Source organism: Macaca nemestrina, chromosome 10, assembly GCF_043159975.1.
Source record: "Macaca nemestrina isolate mMacNem1 chromosome 10, mMacNem.hap1, whole genome shotgun sequence".
NCBI classification, from domain to species: domain Eukaryota; kingdom Metazoa; phylum Chordata; class Mammalia; order Primates; family Cercopithecidae; genus Macaca; species Macaca nemestrina.
Genome location: NC_092134.1, coordinates 120,010,612 through 120,030,767, shown reverse-complemented (window position 1 = coordinate 120,030,767; position 20,156 = coordinate 120,010,612). Strand labels below are relative to the sequence as shown.

At 35.5% G+C, this 20,156-nt stretch overlaps 1 protein-coding gene across 4 annotated transcripts in view; it reads right to left on the bottom strand.

Annotated features, from left to right (window-relative positions):
• LOC105492191 (ATP binding cassette subfamily C member 9) overlaps positions 1-20,156 on the bottom strand; it is a 140,633-nt gene that overhangs the window by 96,565 nt on the left and 23,912 nt on the right. For all 4 annotated transcript variants that reach the window (XM_071072075.1, XM_071072073.1, XM_071072076.1 and 1 more), the window contains 8 exons: positions 19,796-20,038; positions 17,166-17,360; positions 15,086-15,238; positions 14,427-14,582; positions 12,005-12,139; positions 10,048-10,210; positions 5,438-5,478; positions 4,193-4,335 (listed from right to left, as the gene is read on the bottom strand). In XM_071072075.1, coding sequence (XP_070928176.1) covers positions 4,193-4,335; positions 5,438-5,478; positions 10,048-10,210; positions 12,005-12,139; positions 14,427-14,582; positions 15,086-15,238; positions 17,166-17,360; positions 19,796-20,038 — 1,229 coding nt within the window. The remainder of the gene's footprint in view (positions 1-4,192; positions 4,336-5,437; positions 5,479-10,047; positions 10,211-12,004; positions 12,140-14,426; positions 14,583-15,085; positions 15,239-17,165; positions 17,361-19,795; positions 20,039-20,156) is intronic.

Below are 20,156 nucleotides of genomic sequence, written 5' to 3'. Positions count from 1 at the left end.
CTTCAGAAATCACAGAGGTAAAACAATTGTGGAAAATGCACAAATCCTGACCAAGTGCGAAGTAATTTCCACCATGCTTCCAGGTTTATATTTTTAAAATGCAAATCTGTGCACGTAACGACCTGCTTCTTAAAGTCACAAAAGGCATCCGGTTGCCTTTCAGCATCTTTAGCATCATCTAAAAGCTGCTCAGGAGTTTACTCTCCAGCTTCATGCCCTAATAATTCCCACATCAGAACCCTTCCTCCAATGACACTGAACTACTTTCAATCTCCTGAAGATACCAAGGTTTCTCACCTACTTACCCACCTTTTCCCCTTGAATATACTGCTCCCTCTGTTAAAACACGTTTTACATTTTTTTCTCCAGCTTTCCAAGTCTTACCTATTTTTAAGGATTCTATGAAAGAGCCACCACCTCCTTTAAATGTTTACTGACCACATAGTTTCCCTTCTCTCTCAAAAAGCTTCAAGGATGCCCATTATGGCCATAGCATTCTGTGTATAGCTTTATAACGCCATAACCCATGATACGGTAATTAGTTTCCCTTCCTCGTCTCTCTAACTAGGCTATGGACTCCCTGCAGATTTCAGCCTGTCTTTATCTTTGGAATTCTTAATGCCTAGCAATGTACCTGTATCAATAAATGAATGCACATCCACAGAAGATGCTCTGAGGCAGGGGGTAGAGATGAGCAAAATGGTGGTAAGATGGTAAAATGGAGATTTGTAACATACCTAAAATATTTAGGCAACATGGTGGGTACTTTTTATGTATTATCTCATTTAATTTTCTCAACCACCATAAGCAGGTAACATTATCGTGCTCATTTGACAATTGAGGAAGCTGAGCTACAGAAACACTAATTCATGTTTAAGGTCAAACAATGAGTATTTCCTGGTAGTGCTAGGATTTGAAAGTAGGTATATTTTGTACCAAACAATTTGCTACCCTGCCTCTGCCACCTTTCTAAATCAGTATTTTACTATTTTCTCATTTGTTTAGGCCATTCACAAAAATATTTAAGGTCTTACACTTTGGGTGGGTAGACACAGCTTAAGTACCCTGGACAAGTGCTATATTAATTGGGAAAACGGACTTCGTTGCCAGCAGTCACATGGGTTTTTTTTTTTTTTGTAGGAATTATAAAATTTTGTAAACTGAAATACAGAGACCAGGCCAAAGTATATGCTTTATGATAAATATTAATAACAATTTACTTGACTGAAGGTAATACAGTGGACAAGTCATGCGTACATTCCTTTGGGAGGTACATGAGAGCAAAGACACAAGGTTATTTCCCAATAAAGTGACGGATTTGTTTTTCTCTTGGCAAATAACCTCTTCAGACATAGGTATTGAATTGTGCATCAAACACAGTGTAGAGAAACCTAAGCTCAAATTATTTATAAAGGACATAACATATTGTTTTCAAAAGAGCAAAACACATGTATTATTTCCTTACAAATAAAGCAAAGTGGAGAAGTGAGGCAAGTCTCCTAAAAAAGAAATCTCTCTTCTTTGAGCATTTTATTATTTTAGATAATAGTTACTTTTCATTATTCTGTTTTTTGAAAGTAAACAAGAACACTTCATCATAAAATGTCCAGAAAAATCAAATGGTGTGGGGTACCGGGAGGTGTGAGGAGACAATCTGAATCACACCTGCCTCATTCTTCCATTTTATGAGATATATACAGGTCTCAGTCATTGAATGCCATGAAGACAACTTTGGCTAATAACCCAAACCTTTTCCAAAGAAAGCATAGAATTATTTTGGAACCGAGACTTGAACATGGTATGGAATTTTCCTCCAGTAGAGAAGTTTACAAGTCTCTTACATGCATATATAACGCAAGTTTGAGAGTGTGCTTTATCCCATTCTAACCCACCAAGTTTCTAAATGTATTTAAGAGAGCAGTGAGGGACTTCGAATTTCCACAGTTCCTGAAGAGGAGATTTCAAAATCAGCTGACCAAAGTCTCCGATTATAAACAGGCTGCTCAACTCACTGTGGGCCAACTGGCACTGAAGGTTGGTCACGGGTTCCCAGGCACAGAAGAAAATGCTCTAAGTCCAGTCAACACTGGGAGAGCACTTATTTGGGTTCCCAGAACTAGCACTCAGTGGGAAAAAGGACTCTGTGGACCAGCCATCTCTGTAGGACCTGCAATTCAACCACTGAAACCCATTTGAGAGAATCAGGCTTTTATAAGCAGATTTTGTTTGGCCTGTGGCTTGGGAAATCTGGAACTGAGCCCTGAAAAAAGACTGGTCTTTATCAAACTGGCAAATGTCTTTTCCATGAGATGTGCAGAAGGGAGAGTGCTATGCAGAAATATACAGGGATACCCATTCTCCACTGTACTAGGATTTACAACCACAGAATTATATACCACGCATTGGAGGGACACCCCTAGATTGTTCTGTTTTTTAATCAACTCAAAGTCCTTTTAATGTTTGGTAACCTCCTGATTTCAGGGGTGTTATCTATTGCAAGTTATCAACCGCTTTCTACCTCCACTTGTAGTATAAAGTCAAATTCCAAATAAAAGTGCAATCATGAAAGGGACAGTTGTTGAGTGGAGAAAATGAAAATAAGGACCAAAATAGCAGACTCTGGCCATTTATCAATTTTATTGTTTGAAGTAGCTTCTCTTCCAGAGCACTGCCTAATTTGGAAGTGGGGCTACAAAAAGTAGTCAGGGATCTGGACAACTGTTTCAGAAGGCAGAACAATAAGAAAATGAGGGCAGATGTGGCCAGAAGGCTTGAGCTCTAGACACTAACAGCTCTAGAACTGGTTGTTAATGATATGTCTCAGAGGTTGACATTGAAACTATATTACACTATCATATTCTGTAAGAATTTGGTTTATAAGATGATTTATATGCATTTTAATTTTATTTGGCGTTAAGCCATTGTTAAGCCAGTGCAAACTATTGGCTTAAAGCTGAAGATTCTGGTATTTTGAATAATAAAGTCTAGTTTTCTCAGTAATATATAGATTCTAGCAAAATTGTCTCATTTTAAAAGTCTCACAAATGATGTTCTATGTTTCCGTCAATTGCAACATGGTACTTCATATATTTAAAGGCTCAATTTTCCAATTTTTCTTCAATATTGCAACATCTTGGCATTTCTTTCAAAAGCCAGATATAAATATGATAATGACTGTTTACAAAGCATTCTGAGGTTTTATAGGTTTATAAAGAGCATATATCTAAAATGAAAAATTCCTTTTTAAGACAGCCTTATTTATGGGAGCATAAGACATATAGACTATGGTATAGGCAGTGTATCATCTAGTTTGGTTACACATTTATATAAGTAAAAATGGTGGAAAAATTGTCTTATCATATCACATCTATTTTACAGCTGTGCATTATGAGAAATTATAAAGAGACAAAAATCTGCACTGGTTGGAAACACTATAGAAGCATATTTAAATGAGCAAAATACAAAATGGTTTTACAATTCTTACCATTTTCAGAGACTTTAAGCCTGGATCTTTTTCCAGATTAAACTAAAATTAAAATAGTAAATGTGATGATGTGAACATTCTCTGTCACTATTGTTGCCAATATAAACTGGCACAGCTTTAGTGGAAAACATTATGGCTGTATTCATTTTTAAAAATCTTAAAAATATGTGCCCTCCTTGACTTACCACCACTTCAGTGGAAAGCAACACATTCATCAAGGACCTCAAAAATGTGCATATTATTAAAACTAGTATCCTCACTTCTAGAAATCCAACCTGAGAAAATCATCAGAGAAAAGTTTAAAGATAAACAGAAATGTGTGAACTTCGGGAGAAAACAGAACCATTCTAAATGTTCAATTAAAAGGTAATCATTAAATAAATTAGAATATTTCCGACATAGAATATTACATAGTCAGTAAACATGGCATATTATAAAACTTAAATGAGGGGAGAATAATTTAAGAAAAGTTTAATCAGGAGACAAATACTAGATAAATTTAAAATTTTTGTTTTGAAATAATTATTTTTACATGAAATAAATAAAAGACTGAAAAGTAGCATACCATAATTTTTAACAATGGTTATCTCCTGGTAGTGATTTTAATGTTCTTTTAAAATATTTTTTTCAAATACTCCCATTAGCACACACAGCACACATCATTTCTATTATCAATAAGCAAAAAATGTCAAACACTTCAGTGCATACCTTATGATGGCTTTGACTGCAAATCTGACCACTGTGGAGAGCAGGAACAGTGGTGTGACCAGGATGTGGAAGAGAGACAGTGAAGCAAAGGCTTCTGCAGGTTTCAGATTGTTTCCACTGGCATACGCATGGGTCACAAAAGTCTGTGCAAAGAAAGGAGTTCTTTAGAGAAAGCTGGAAAAAGTTTCACACATGCGTACATTCAGTCTTATCTGAAAAACCTAACATGTTCTGCTACGCCAGTATGTCCATTGTAACTATGATAACAATGACTTCATCCAAAACTCCCTAATTAAAACAGTACTTGCTTTTGGTGAGTCCTGAAAGGTTTACCTGCAATTATGGTGGCAAACTTATGAGAAAGTTAGAAAAAAATTCTACTTACAGATTACATAATTGACTCTGTCAGTTACTAAGTAGGAGGAATAAAGGGGTGGAGAACCCAGAGTTTTTGACAACCAGTCAAGCCCTTTCCAAGCAATACTAAATATTCCAGGAGAAAAAATAATGTTCTCTTGTTTTGGGGTCCTCACTGTGGATCTTTACTAAAACTGTCAGCATTAATACCCAAAGAATACTTATTTACATTTTTTTTTTTTTGAGACAGGGTATCACTTCATTGCCCAGGCTGGAGTGCAGTAGCGTGATCATGGCTCACTGCAGCCTCGACCTCCCCAGGCTCAGGTGATCCTCCCACCTCAGCCTCTCAATTAACTGGGACTACAGGCATGCGCCATCATGCCCAGCTAATTACATTTCTACAAATAATACCAGTTGCCGAGTTTGTCACTTTAGTATGAAATATAATGCAATTATAAGATTTTCTGGTTGCTGATGTAGCTCCATCCTGTTGTAAGAATGTCTGGGAACTAGATCATTGAGATTAGAACAGTTAATTCCCAACCACTGTTCATTTTGCAATGTTTGCAAATGTACCAGTGTACATTTGGCAATGTTTTGATTGTTGTAACTGAGGTTGCTACTGGCACCTGGTAGCTAGAAGCCAGGGATGCTGCTAAACGTCCTAACACAGAGGGCAGCCCCTAGAACAAAATTTATTTGGATCAAAATGTCCATAGTGTCTTTATTGAGAAACTCTGGATTAGAACTCTTGCAATGGAGATGGTAATAGAAGGAAGTCACAGAGGTGAGGTAATATACATTACTACCCACACATTCTTGCTCATAAATCATTTATAAACACTGACTTGGTTTCATTTCTAAAAGCAAGAAAAAGTGTCTTACAGCAAGAACAGCTGCTATGGGAATTGCTGCATTCATGAAGACTGTGGAAAGAAATAAAATGCATTATTTTTCATTGAACTGTGAAAACATTTTCAGTAACTTTAATCATCTATTATTGCTTTAACTTTCTTTGAAGACAGGAAGAACAGAGTATTAAATGTCATTGTGTCTGGAGTCCACAAACATTTCACAGTTAGTACCTACTTGTCTGCAGTTTTATGAGCTCCCATACATTAGTCTTAACCAGTATCTTTTTTTCTTTATTGAATTTTTTTCTTATGAAATGTTAGAATTCATATAAAATCATCCTTTAATGATAAAAATTATTAGAACTTAACAAATGCGTATTCTAGAGAGGGGTTACAGTCTATCTTTTGTTTAGTCCACTAAACTAATTTAAATATGTGAAATCAGGTTATTACACAGATTAAAAACAAGAATTTGATATCACTTCAAGTTCCCTTTCCAGCAGTGATATTAATATTCATTTATGACCCTTTCTGTTAATAAAATAACTCCATAGCCTGGACTCTCTGCATGTCTAAATACCTCTCCTGGAATATATTTAACTATCATTGGATCAGCATGATATGCCTAGTTGAAATAAGAAAAACTCACATTTTAGCCTGAAATACTAGTGTTTGGAAGTAACAGTAAAAATAAAAATCGAAGTTGATGATCTATAGTCGTACAGTCATAAACTATAGAATTTTAGGAACCGAGAAACCAAAGATGAACTGATGTTGATAACAGAGCCAGGCAACAGCAGAGTGAGAAGCTAGAATCTAATTATCTTAACAGTAGAGGACTCGGGTTTTTAAAATCTTCTGCTCTCAGGAATTATCCTTACCACTGTACATAGAACAGAATCAGACTGTGCTTTTGCCAGTCCAGATATGACTTAGTTGTCAAACACAGACTCAACAGTACCACGAATCCAAACACTGATCTGAGTTTTGTAATAACACAGATGAGGAGCCACATTTCTGTCTCAACCTTCTTTCTCTGACTATTGTCACCTTATTTTATTTTATTTTAAGTTCTGGGATACATGTGCAGGATATGCAGGCTTGTTACATAGATAAACATGTGCCGTGGTGGTTTGCTACACCTATTAAGCCCAGCATGCATTAGCTACTTTACTCCTCACTGCCCTCCTCATAGGCCCCAGTGTGTTTTGTTCTCCTCCCTGTGTCCGTGTGTTCTCATTATTCAACTCCCACTTATAAGTGAGAACATGTGGTGTTTGGTTTTCTGTTCCTGGGTTAGGATAATGGCTTCCAGCTCCATCCATATTCCTGAAAAGGACATGATCCCATTCCTTTTTATGGCTGCATAGTATTCCATGGTGTACATGTACCACATTTCCTTTATCCAGGCTATCACTGATGGACATTTGGGTTGATTCCATGTCTTTGCTATTGTGAATAGAGCTGCAATAAATGTACGCAGCATATATATTTAAAATAGAATGATTTACATTCCTTTGGGTATATACTCAGTAATGAGACTGTTGGGTCAAATGGTATTTCTGGTTCTAGGTCTTTGAGTAATCACCACACTGGTCTTCCACAATGGTTGAACTAATTTACATTCCCATGAACAGTGTAAAAGCGTTCCTATTTCTCCAAAACCTCACCGGCATCTGTTGTTTCTTGACTTTTTAATAATTGCCATTCTGACTGGCGTGAGACGGTATCTCGTTGTGGTTTTGATTTGCATTTCTCTAATGATGAGTGATGTTGAGTTTTTTTCATGTTTGTTGGCCACATAAATGTCTTCCTTTGAGAAGTGTTCCTTTGAGAAGTGTTTCTTTGAGAAGTGTCTGTTCATGTCCTTTGCCCACTTTTTAATAGGGTTTTTTTTTCTCATAAATTTGTTTAAGTTTCTTGTAGATTCTGGATATTAGACGTTTGTCAGATGGATAGATTGCAAAAATGTCCTCCCATTGTGTAGTTTGTTCACTCTGATGATAGTTTTTTTTTGCTGTATTGTAACCCTATTTTCTAAGTGTATTCTTTTCTTTTAACCTGCTTTGTAGCAGATGCATATGAAGCACTTGACATAGTGCCTGAGATGGAGTGTGCGCTCAATAAATGTTTGTAGTATTCATTATTTTCTTCAATCTTTACAATCCTACAGGGTAGATATTATTACTAGCTCATGTTACAGATTAAGAAACTGAGGCAAGGAGGATATAAGTAATTTCCTCAAGGCCATACTACTACAAAGTGTCAGAGCTAAGATTTATAGCCAGCTCTGTTCAACTCACCACCAAAAAGACTGTACTGAACAAAATAATAAAACTTGAAGTGGTCAAACTGGAATTTTGCCCCATTGACTCAAGAATCCCAGCTGCCTATCAAGAACACAGGATAATGTAGTTTACCCCTCATTACTTCTTATTGCTCTCCCCTAGGTTGGCCTCCTCTACCTTCTCTCCTCTTGGATTTGACTCAAATACCAACCCAACTCTCATCTCTAGAGACACACACGCTGGATTCTCATCTTACCTCAGCCCTTTAGCAGCTGGATGATTTCAAAGAAGTTCAAGCTACCTAAGTTCTGTATACATCAATCTTTTAATTTCTAAAGTGCAGTTAATAATAAAATCTAGTCCAGGCATGGTGACTCATGCCTGTAGTCCCAGCACTTTGCGAGGCTGAGGCACTTGAGCCCAGCAATTAAAGGCTGCAGTGAGCTAAGTTTGCACTGCTGCACTCCGGCCTGGGTGATAGAGTGAGGCCCTGTCTCAAAAAATATATAAAAATAAATAAATAATAGAATCAAAACCCCTGGGCTGTTGTAATAATTAAATGAGATGGTATATGAAAAACCACTTATGGCAATAGTTGGCTAGGTATACTCTCAATATATCTTTGTTGTTGCTGCTGTCATTATTTCTGGCTGCATCCATCCTTCTTATGAGAATTGCAGTCCTCTGAAGAGAAGGATGTATATCGAAGGGGTCACCAACTTAGAGTAGTACAATATAAGTGAGTGAATCTTGATCATCCTGTCTTCTAGCATCTTGACACCGTGTTAGTGGTGCATTGCTGGAAGATAAAACTCCTCCCAACTTTACGTCTAATGCATCAAGCGTTAGGATTAGAATAAAAGAGTTATATAAGCCAAATATTTTCTCTAAATCTATTTCACAAAAGAAATGTTTATAATCTTTAAACTCTAAAGGAGTTTATAATTCAAGAGGAAACAATATATAAACTTCTCAAATTTTAATTTGCTAACGGTCTTGGGAGCAACAGAGATGAGCAAAACTGACACATAAATCAAACCAAATATCAGTGGGAGTAGTTTTTCTAAGTTTGTGTAAATTATACTAACATAAACCCTGTTATTCATAAGAATACTCAGAGTCATACTTTGAGGAAAAAAAGTAATATTTTTGAAACAGTTGCTTTTACAAGTTAGAGTTGAAGATGAAATAACTCTGTATTTTGAAATTCTTGAAAATATATTGGAACAAAGGGTTTTCTGTGAATGAAGTTGGGCTTCCTTCACCTGAAAATGATATATTTTTTTCTCCTCAGTTTTCAAAAATGGCTGTATTTTCTTGACAATCTTCAAGAAAATATCAAGTCATAAGCTCCCAAGGAGACAAGCTAAAAAGCTGCAAATATTTTTAACCCTTTTCCCGTTTAGAAAATAAAAGGCGTAGCTCACTGCCAGTACTCATTTAGTTTTACATAAACACACTCTTTGAGGCTGAAGCAAATCTGATTGATTTTTAACGTGAAAATAAAATGTAAAAACTGTTCTTGGAGGTATTTCTAAACAGAACTAAGAAGAGAACTGTCACAATCATCTGAATCATCTATTTAGGAAAAAATCGGATTCATCAAATGAATCTTCGGCCAACGCTGTTCGAGAAAGATGTTAACATCATGCATAAGAATGCTATGTTTTCTAGGATTTGACATTTTTAGCAATTGAGAGAGTTACTATATTTTGTAAACGGAAACACAACTACTAAAAACAGAATGCTACAAATAGAATGATGTCTTTTGTTTCCAGAGTCGATATCCTAGAGTGATGCAAAATCATAATAAAAGCAAGATGTTTTGTGGCAAAGTTTTCTCGGCATAAAAGCTGCAGCCACAAGCGCTACCTGTGAGTACTCTGAGACAAATGCAAAAAGAGTTAAAGAGTGTTTGGGGACAAGAAGATCAATCATAATGTAGTCAAATCAATTTCAGTAAACACATTTTTACTGAAAACCAACTATTTATCCTAACTGAACTGATACAAGGGTTTTAATCACAGTTACCATTATCATCACCATCTTCATTTTACTGATGAAGAAAACCAAGGATTTCAGTTTGTAGAGTAACATAGTCAAGGGCACACTAGTTGTGAGGAATCAAATTCAGGTCTACTTGACTCTAAACCTGGGCATACTTCGGTCTTTAATTTAAATGTAAACAGATAGCCTCGTGTGGCTGGCGGCTATTGGACAGCACACATTTAGAAAATAAATAGGTGTCATTGAAGAACTAGAATGTTTCACTGATCACAATCTAAACTGAACAGACTGTTGGTTATTCTGGTTGCCCTTAAAGTCGCCTGTTCTTACAGCAACAGCAACTTACTGGAGAGTGATGTATAAAGTGCAAAGGTTTTGAGACTAGACAGTTCTTTCATTCTTGTTTCCTCCACGCTTTTGCAGAAAATGTGTTCCCAGGCATACAATTTTAGAAGTTTGATGCCTTTCAATATTTCATTTGTTTTCTTCAGTCTCTCAGTGGAATAATCCTATAAAACAAAGGAAGAAAAATAATACTGGTTGCATCCAAGTGAATCAGAAAGGCAGGACCATGTAATGGACGGGGATTGAGGAGATCTTGATTTCTGACTGGTCACGTCACTCACTAATTAGGTTGTGAAATTCCCAGGAGAAGCAGTTAAGCCCTTTGTGCTTCGTGACATAAAGAGCTTAGTGAGATGGTCTCAACATTTCTTTCCACCTAAAAACATGTATGTCTCTGTTGCTGTGGTTTACGTAAAAGCTAAAAACAATTTTCTAAAGTTTCACATGATTTCCTTGAATCATGTCTGCAGATAATATAGACATAAATTTAAATAACTAATAAGGAGATTTATAATGACTCCTAACATCTAACTTATTTTCTTCTCCAGTCAACTCTATCACTCATACTTACAGGAAGAAAAATAATAAATTTAAGAAAAGTTAGTGGGCTTCTTATTTGAAAATATGAAGGTACAGTGTTATGTGCATTCATATTTCATCTTCATAATTCAGTTATTGAAACTAAGCCTATTATCTTAGCTATCAAGAGATTTCCACATACTTCTTTGTAAGCTCTTGGTTAAGGCCTAATTTAGATTCATTTATAACTTGCAATAATTGTAGAGAGATTTGTAGCAGATACAAAAGCTTCAATTTAGCCAGCTGTTTTCAGCTTCCTTTATCACCACGTTATACTAGAATTACTAACAAAGTGCAGTGTGACTAATTAACTATCAAAGGGGGCAGTAGAGTGGTCAAAAGACAGATAAGAGAAAGCAAAAGTAGCAAACAGCCTGGTTTTTGTTCAATGTTTTGTCTTTACAGGGTCTTAAATGCCTATCAAATGATTGTTCAATGAGTAAATGATTATGGTATGAATAGCTAAACGAAAGACAGATGTTTAGGACTCATCACGTCTCTCTTAAGCTGCTCTTCCACACCTTTCTGTATTTGTGTGCTGGAGTAAAAAGGATAGATGGCTCAGACGGAAATAATGAGTGACCTACCTAAAGTAGCAGAAAAACAAGTGATAAAAACCGCTTGCGTGACATGCAACTCGCTTGTCACAGTAGAAACACGAACTTGAGAAACAATCCCGTCAGTGGCAACATCTCTACATTTTATGCCTGATTTACAGACAGCCTGGCTCATATTTAATCAAACTTTATTTGTAAACATGCTGTCAACAATTTTATTATTTGCAAATATTTCCCTATAAACAGCAAATTCATGCTCAAATAAAATGATTTCATGGAAAATTGAAGCCAGAAATGGTCAGTAACTGGGCTTTTTCTTGCTTGCCAAGTTGACCAGAAACATATTCAGCAAGAGCAGCTGCCACTGAAACATGTCAGTGTGACCCCATAGATCTTCACATGGTTTGAGTCTACCCTAGGGAAGAATAATTTCAGAAGCAGCAAACTTGACGCTTCCCTTGTGCCTTGATCCATTTCTTGCATGTCAATAACTGACATTCAGTAGCCTCAAAGTACGCTTAAGAGGATTCTTTAGACAAGTGATCTAAGAAGACTGAAAGCCTTATCACCTCATGGTACTTTAAAACATCAGGAACTGTAATTCTAGTATTTCGGGTCTACGATCATCAAGTTTTGAATTTCCAATCCACTTTTAAGAATTGTTTTTGCAACATGGAAAATACACATTTGCTGCCGAAGAACTGAAGTGAAATATAATTGTTTCCAAATTATCTTGAGTGGCAAGTATTAATTTCCTACATTATAAAATTAAAACAGCATTTCTCGATTTTTGTATTTAAATTTCCAAAAGATGTTACTTACAAGTGTACTTTTCTGAGCCTCTGCCAACTTTGTAGCAATAAAGTACTGAATTGGCGCAAGGAGCACAATGACAGCTGCACCAACCAATGCACTTGATCCAAGTAAATTATAGAGCAGAATCACGCCCATTATGATCTAGAGAGAAAAACACATGGAAAAGGGAAAATGAATGGGGGTGTGGGAGCCATTGCATGAAAGGAAATAATTTTTAGTGTAAATGTAGTATTTCTTAATTATTATATTAAGTTTATTTGGAAGTCAACAGTATTAAGGTTCTCCAGAGGGACAGAATTAACCATCAAGTCAACCCAACTGTGACAGTTGGGTTTTACTCTGATTTATTTGGGGAAGGCTAAGTGCTAGGAATGAATTTTTAGTACGATAATCTGTACAACTGATGTCAAACCAATTTATTGCATGAAGTTGCAAAGTGGTCCCATGACGCTTTTGAGCTTCTAAAGTAGTCTTCAAATTTTTAAAAGGGCATAAATTTTTTCTTGAAAATGCTGTCACCCACCATAAATTTGACATTCTATATTCTCTTGGAATTGTACTAGCTTTTCAAGGCTGAGAGGATGAAAAATAGCGGGCAGCATCATGTGAGTAGAGGATGATTGTCCGTGGACTAAAAGAGAATGAGCTGAGCTCCTCACCTCCTTATGACTCCAGACGTCACTTACTGACAAGAAGACTGGGGGTAACTAAAACTATTAAAAAGCTAAAGTTGGTGCCCTGTCTTAATATACTTCTCTTTCCCCAAACCAAGGGCAAAACCATTCAGACCTATCTTCTCTGGTTTGCTATTGTCTTCTTTTCCCTTTAAAACTCAGAATTTACCCCTGCTTTCCTATCCTCTCTCTCTCTGATTTATCACGGCCCAAAACATCAATTAATGAACTGTATCCATGCAGTTCAAGTATATAATTTATGCCTATATGGTAATGGTAATAGCTTAATAGCAGCTTTCTGGGGGCAATGACACGTTTACTGCCTAGCTAATTAGGTAGTTTGGGAAATCCAATAAAAACAAAAAATTCCTTAAGGTCACCCATGATGCAGTCGTTCAGAGATTTTTGGTGCACTTGAAATTATACTACGTAGGCAGCTACCTAATCCACCTTTATATAAGTACATTTTGATAAAATGAGACGAAGTACATCTTAAATCCTACTTTGTGACAAGCACTGTGCATACTACACACTTTTATTTGCCTTGGTTTTCTATTAAAAAATGAAAAGGCAAACAATAAGTTAAAAACTAGCATCTTCTTTATTACTTTATGCACTTTAATAAATGTGAGACACAGGGACTTAGATGACAGATTGTATCAAATAAGATCTAGTACTTGAGCTTCATCTACAGAATGCAACACTTGAGATAATTAAAAATGTCCAGCTTATACAGAGGAAAAAACTGAGTATATTTCTTTTCTTTTCTTTTCTTTTCTTTTTTTTTTTTTGAGATGGATTCTCACTCTGTCACCCAGGCTAGAGTGCAATGGCGCGATTTCGGCTCACTGCAACCCCCGCCTCCCAGGTTCAAGCGATTCTCCTGCCTCAGCCTCCCGAGTAGCTGGGATTACAGGCATGCACCACCACGTCCAGCTAATTTTTTGTATTTTTAGTAGAGACGGGGTTTCTCCATGTTGCTCAGGCTGGTCTCGAACTCCCAACCTTAGGTGATCCTTCCACCTCGGCCTCCCAAAGTGCTGGGATTACAGGCGTGAGCCGCTGCACCTGGCCTAAAAACTGAGTATATTTCTTTTGCCATTTTTAGCCAATTAGGGGAAGAAGACAACGTGTCTTTAACTAAAATGTTATTTTACATAGGAAATAGCTAAATAGCACTCCAGTTTGTCACTGTTCCTACCATTTTATACAGTTTGACATTTTGCAATATGCTAACTATTGAAACTATGGGATTGATTAAAGCAATTGCTCTCGTTTAGAAATACTATAAGAGAGCTTGCCAAAATAAAAGGGGTCAAACCATGGCTCTGTGACTTACGTGAATCGAGGCGATAATACTCACAACTAACAATTACTGGATGCCCAGGAAATGCTGGGCACTACGCTAGATGTTATAGACCTATTAATCTATTTAACCTTGACAATTACCAGAACGTTATGAGAAAGATACTATTATTATTCTCATTTACAGTTAAGAAAACTAGGGCTTTGAGGAGTTAAGCCCTTGTGTAAATGAGGGGCAGGGCAGATATTTGAACCCAAGCAGTATAATTTCAAATTTCTCTTTCTTAACCTATGCTATACCATTTCTGAGTCTCAGCTTCCTTTTCTATAAAAGAGCGTAATATTTGCACATTAAAAAACTAGACACCTTTTATGAGCTAAATACGTTACTGTTCTTTTTGTTTTATTTCCTCTGCAAACAAAAATCATACTTATATTGATCTACCTACCTGAACAGGCATAGCCCATAGATTGGGACACAGGAACAAAAACCACATGAGTTGATTAGTTTCAATGGCAACTAAGTTGTTGATCTGTCCCAGAGTCATCTCCCCCATGGATAAGTTAGACGTAGAGAGCCTAAGGATTTTGTTATAAATCATGGCCTACCAAAAAAAAAAAAAAAAAAAAAAGAGTACATAAAGTTCTACATTTAAAATTGACACTATGATTATTTTCACTGAAAATAAATAAACATTTAATTTTTTTTGAAAAAAAAAAAGAAAAATTCTATAAGGTCATCTTCTTAAATCAACCACTACAGTTATTTCTATTTCAGTATACTTATGTCAACAAAATACAGACTTATTTTTTTCTAGTGATATAGTAAAAATATGCATTAAACTTTAAGCATAAGCTCTAGAACAAACAGAAAAAGGTAAGTAAATGCAAGATTTCAAAATATTTTTCTTCACATTATTTTAAAGTTATTTTTAATTCAACAGATTTATTAATTAGCTCTGTTTCTGTCATTAAGTAGATCATAGAAACGTTGTTGTAATACCAAAGTGAAAATGGAATGAAGAAACAAAACTGAAGCTATTATTCTTATCACTGAATGGTATATAGCATTCTTAGGAAACAAGTATCATTCACAGCCTTTACATACCAGCAGAGCTCCACGGAGGTTAATGCCAGTCTCTATGGTTACATAGTAGGAAGCCTGCAAAAATGTCCTTTGCAGAATAAGAGCCAAGAAGAGAAGAACTGCTAGAACATAAGCGTTTTCAAGAAATTCCTTTGATGAGAGCGTTTCTGAAATCTTGTCCCCAAAGAAAAAATGTGACAAATTAAAACTCGTCTTTTCATAGACCAGGTGTACAGTTTGCATTTACTACAAGATGCATAGTATTTAAATATAAAAATTCAATGTGTCTATAATACAGCAGTGAAATACAATGCAAACCAGTGAAATACAATACAAATCCATAAAATCCCTGATTAATGAGTGACGGAAATGCCTAATTGAAGAAAAAAAAGGTAAAATGTATTTAAAAAAATTAGAATGCATTTCCTGCAAAGGTATATCCAACTTTAGTAAAATGGTAAGCAGTAAATAAAAAGGCAAGTTAGTTTACACTCTAATTTGGAAGTAGAAGCTACAAAATTGATAGCTGGTCAGCAAGACCAATGGAACAAATATACAATTTTGGTAGCCTTATTAGTTTAAAATAATTCTACTCAGTTGCCTTTTTCTGATTTTCAGATATCTTAATTTATACTAATAAAATAAATAGCAAATTGTAAAATAGGTAATTTGTCTATATCACCCGTGCAACACTACCAGTAACAAAACATGACTTACAAAATTTTGTTTTAGTAGGAATATGACTGAATTCAGCCTAAGGATATCCAGAATTGATTTTTGTTTGTAACAATAGCATATGGTAACTTGTTTGTTAGAAAAGAAGGAAAGATAACATTTGACTAAGTACATTATATCAGTTTGGACACTCTTTATTTTCTATGATTTAGACCTAGTAGAATTTTACTTCTGGTCCCTTCCTCTTTTTTCGTGGGAATATATACAAATGTACAAGTCCTATTCCTTCTCAGCAAAACATCTGACTGATATGTGTAAGGGAGAAGGGTAATGGATAAACTCTGTGGAATTTAGATATCCGTATGTAATTAGGCTAGTAGAGACAAAACATCACCAAAGTGTATTCAGTGGTGAAAATATCTGGTTCATTTCAATTATAATTGAACACTAATGTATGCAAGGATCTGGGCTAAGCATTGTGAACACAAATATGAATGGCTCACCGTAATTGTTTCATAAGCTTACAACCTAGGTAGATAAGCATATCTCTAAGTAATGGGCTTCAGTAAGTGCCAACATAAAGTAAAGAGTGTGTTAAGGGACTGTCAACGGGGGTCAAATTCCAACTAGGACGATCAGAAAAGGCCTCACCGAAGAGGCAACATTTAATGTCAGTTCTCATATTGCATAACATTTTAATAGGTGATGGAAAGACGGCAGGAAATCACATTGAGAGAATAGAAAAGGAAAATGGATTCATCTGGTGATAGTTTCTATTTGTGGAACTACGAAAATCAATACTTATCTTAGAAAGAAAGTAGGAAGTTCACAATGCAGTCTTTATTAAAAATAGAAAATAAAAATTATATATTTATGATAGTAAACACATAGTATTTTATACTATTAGCCCCAATATAATAACATAATATCTAATAAAATATCACAATGTGACTTGCCCTGATCATTGTGAAACAGGGTGGTGGTTTTTATTATATAAGAAAAGAGAAATGTACAATATTACAAACCACATTTCTAGTGTTATTGGTCATAGGCCTCTAAAGAAGTGACTCAGCCACCTCTCATGTAAAAAAATTCTTTAAAGGATTGCTATAAAGATTAAATAAAACAATCAATGCGCAATTTCTACACAAAGTTTCTGGCACACAGTGAGTGCTTATTAAATGTTTACAGGCTCTGAATCTGAGAAATAATTTTGTTGGGCAGATTCATTCAATGAATAAATACATAAACACATGATTTTTTTCTGAAAGGAAAATTACTGTTTTCTTTCCTTTAAAAAGCATTCAATTCTCTGAAAAAAAAAAAAGCCTTTTTGAACAACTCATAAAACTGCATTAATAAAAAGTGACAATTACAATGAAATCCACCAATAATATGTTTCCTTTGAAAAGCACCAGGAACTTACTCCAGTTGTGTTGTTTGTCCTATTCTGGGTTTCATTCACACGCTGAACTATTCCAGAAATACAAAGAGGTCCAGCAAAACCCAGTAAGTCAGCCAGATAGCGGAATGTGCTACTAAGTAGAATTGGTCGCCCAAAAGCTCTGTACATTGCAAGCCATATAGATGGAGTCCGATTTGGATGATCTGCAACTTTTTTCTGGGGGAAAAAAAAAAAACCAAAACAGATGTAACAAAATAAAACTGCTTAGAGCAGTAACTAATCTCAAGTATGGAAATTCCTTCTTATACTTCAAAAAATATTTTAAGGGTTTAAAAGTTGATGTTAATGTGTGCCTTTCAGCACAGCATGCATAATTCTGTATCCTTGCCTTCTATGCAAATAGTAGCTACTGAATGCATTTTAATAAAATAGAGAGAATAAGAAGTAAACAAGACAGTTTTTCTAAGACTGTATTATTTTAGTTATCACAGGATCCTTAAAGCCTAATTCATTTTCACTTTTCTTTGATTTGGTAAATGTATATTTGTCACGAAAATTGCCAAATAGCATTACATAGCAAGCAAAAGAGTAAAGCACAAAGATCAAGGTTACAGGCAGACTGGTCAAGATTTCTGGAGTTACTAGATCACTACAGGTTTGCCTATCCAATGATTGCAAACTAAACAAAACAGATTATCCCAACTTCAAGTTGTTTCTTCTCCATGGTATTTCTTATCTCCCTGAATGGTAGTCAATACTTTAAAAAATTATGGTAGACTTGTGTTTCCTAGGTGTTCCTCAAAGAAATGCAAAATGAAGAACAGCATTTATACTTGAGTCAACTTGGCTTTACATAGCTACAGTTGTTTGTTGTAAATACAATTTTAAGACCTGAGCAATCATCATAAAACTTAGGGAGGAGGTAGATAAAGTTTTTTCACTGTGACAAGGAATTCAACTCACTGGAGTAGAGTTCAATTATGTTCCCAGTGTAACCCCCTGTTAAAATAAATGATTTGTTTTCCAAAGTTTATGTAGACATTAACACACCAAGTTCAAGCTAATCTCTCTTGTAAAGAGAACTCAGAAAAATTAAGCTATGCTTAGGAAAGACTGCAAACATCTTTACTTTAGCAGTTTTAAAAATTTTATGCAATACTTTTCCCAGAGGTGAAACCAGAGAAATGACTCAGATTCATTTGTTGTAACCTTTTCCTGCCATTTAATTTCATAACACATATTTCTGACACAAAACGGAGATTATTTTCATCATTTACCATAAATGCTTTGTTGATCTTGATTGAGAACAGCCAAAAACTCGTGAGCTGTTTTACCATACTCTATTTCCTTCCAGTGTGGTTGAAAATCCTAATATTTTAAATGGCAATGATATTTGCAGATGATTGCAATAGAAAACACACCTATCACTGTGGGTAGCATGCATGACTATTTCGAATGATAAAAGACAAAATGAAAATACCCAAAGACTCTCATCTTTAAATTTTTTAAAACAACAATGAATACTTAGGAAAAGTGCCAGAGGAAGCCAATTTTGGCAGTCATATAGGATGATACATGGAAGAGGCAAACAATGTCCTTTTATTTAATTTAGTCTCCCATTTTGAACTATGGAAGCTAAATTTTAGTCAGTAATTAATATAAGGCTTTAAATTTCTTAAAATTGATTATTAGTTGGTATCTATTTTACCTCTTTATATAACAAACTTATGCTTGTGAAAAGACAATAACAAAAATTTCATGAGTTATTAATATTATATGGTAATGGATTAGTTATACATGATCATTGAACTTAATTCTTACTTTCCACTTGGTGACATGTCCCAGAGAAAAGATAGTACTCACTCTATCCTTCCTCATGTATTAATTGAGCAAGTAATAAAAGTATACTTCATTGGTTCTTCCAGTCTTCCAGCCCCAATTAACATGATTCAAAAGTACAGAGGAAAACAGATGAAGGAAATCTGCTTTGCCTTTACCATAGATATGATTTAAGCTTTGTGTCAACTTATTTTTTATTTTTTATTTTATTTATTTATTTTTTTAGGCAGAGTTTCACTCTTGTTGCCCAGGCTGGAGTGCAATGGTGCGATCTCGGCTTGCCACAACTTCCACCTCCCGGGTTCAAGCAATTCTCCTGCCTCAGCCTCCCAAGTAGCTAGAATTACAGGCATGCGCCACCATGCCCGGCTAATGTTTGTATTTTTAGTAGAGATGGGGTTTCTCCATGTTGGTCAGGCTTGTCTCGAACTCCTGACCTCAGGTGATCCACCCACCTCGGCCTCCTAAAGTGTTGGGATTACTGGCGTGAGCCATTGCGCCTGGCCTAAACTTTGTGTCTTTATATATATATATGTGTGTATATATGTGTGTGTATATATATGTGTGTATATATATGTGTGTGTGTATATATGTATGTATGTGTATATATGTATGTATATATGTGTATACGTGTGTGTGTGTGTGTGTGTGTGTGTGTGTGTATATATATTTTTTGAGATGGAGTCTTGCTCTGTCGCCCAGGCTGGACTGCAGTAGCCCAATCTCAGCTCACTGCAAGCTCTGCCTCCTGGGTTCATGCCAATAGGACCATTCTCTGTAATTAAGCACACAGAAGACAGATGCTAAATTACCTTTTGTTCTTCATATGCATCTTTCAGGCAAACATAATTTGTTACTGCTCTCATTGCTATTGGCAATTTTCCAATTGCCTTCAGATCAATAGGCTTTTTATGAGCAGTTATAATAAGTGTGTTCATCCACCAGTATGTTGCTTTTGACAGCAAATTCACAAATGGTTGAAGAAATCTCACTCCCAGATCCTGGAGGTCTTCAGGAGGCTTTACTTTCTGAGGATTCATGAAGAATACGTATCTCTGTGGCAAGAAAAATTCCACAGTATAACAATTAGTCCAATTATTTTCCACACATTAAAAGTAAAATTTCAACCTTTTTTACATTTTCATTTGACCAAAATTTATATTTTAAAGCCTC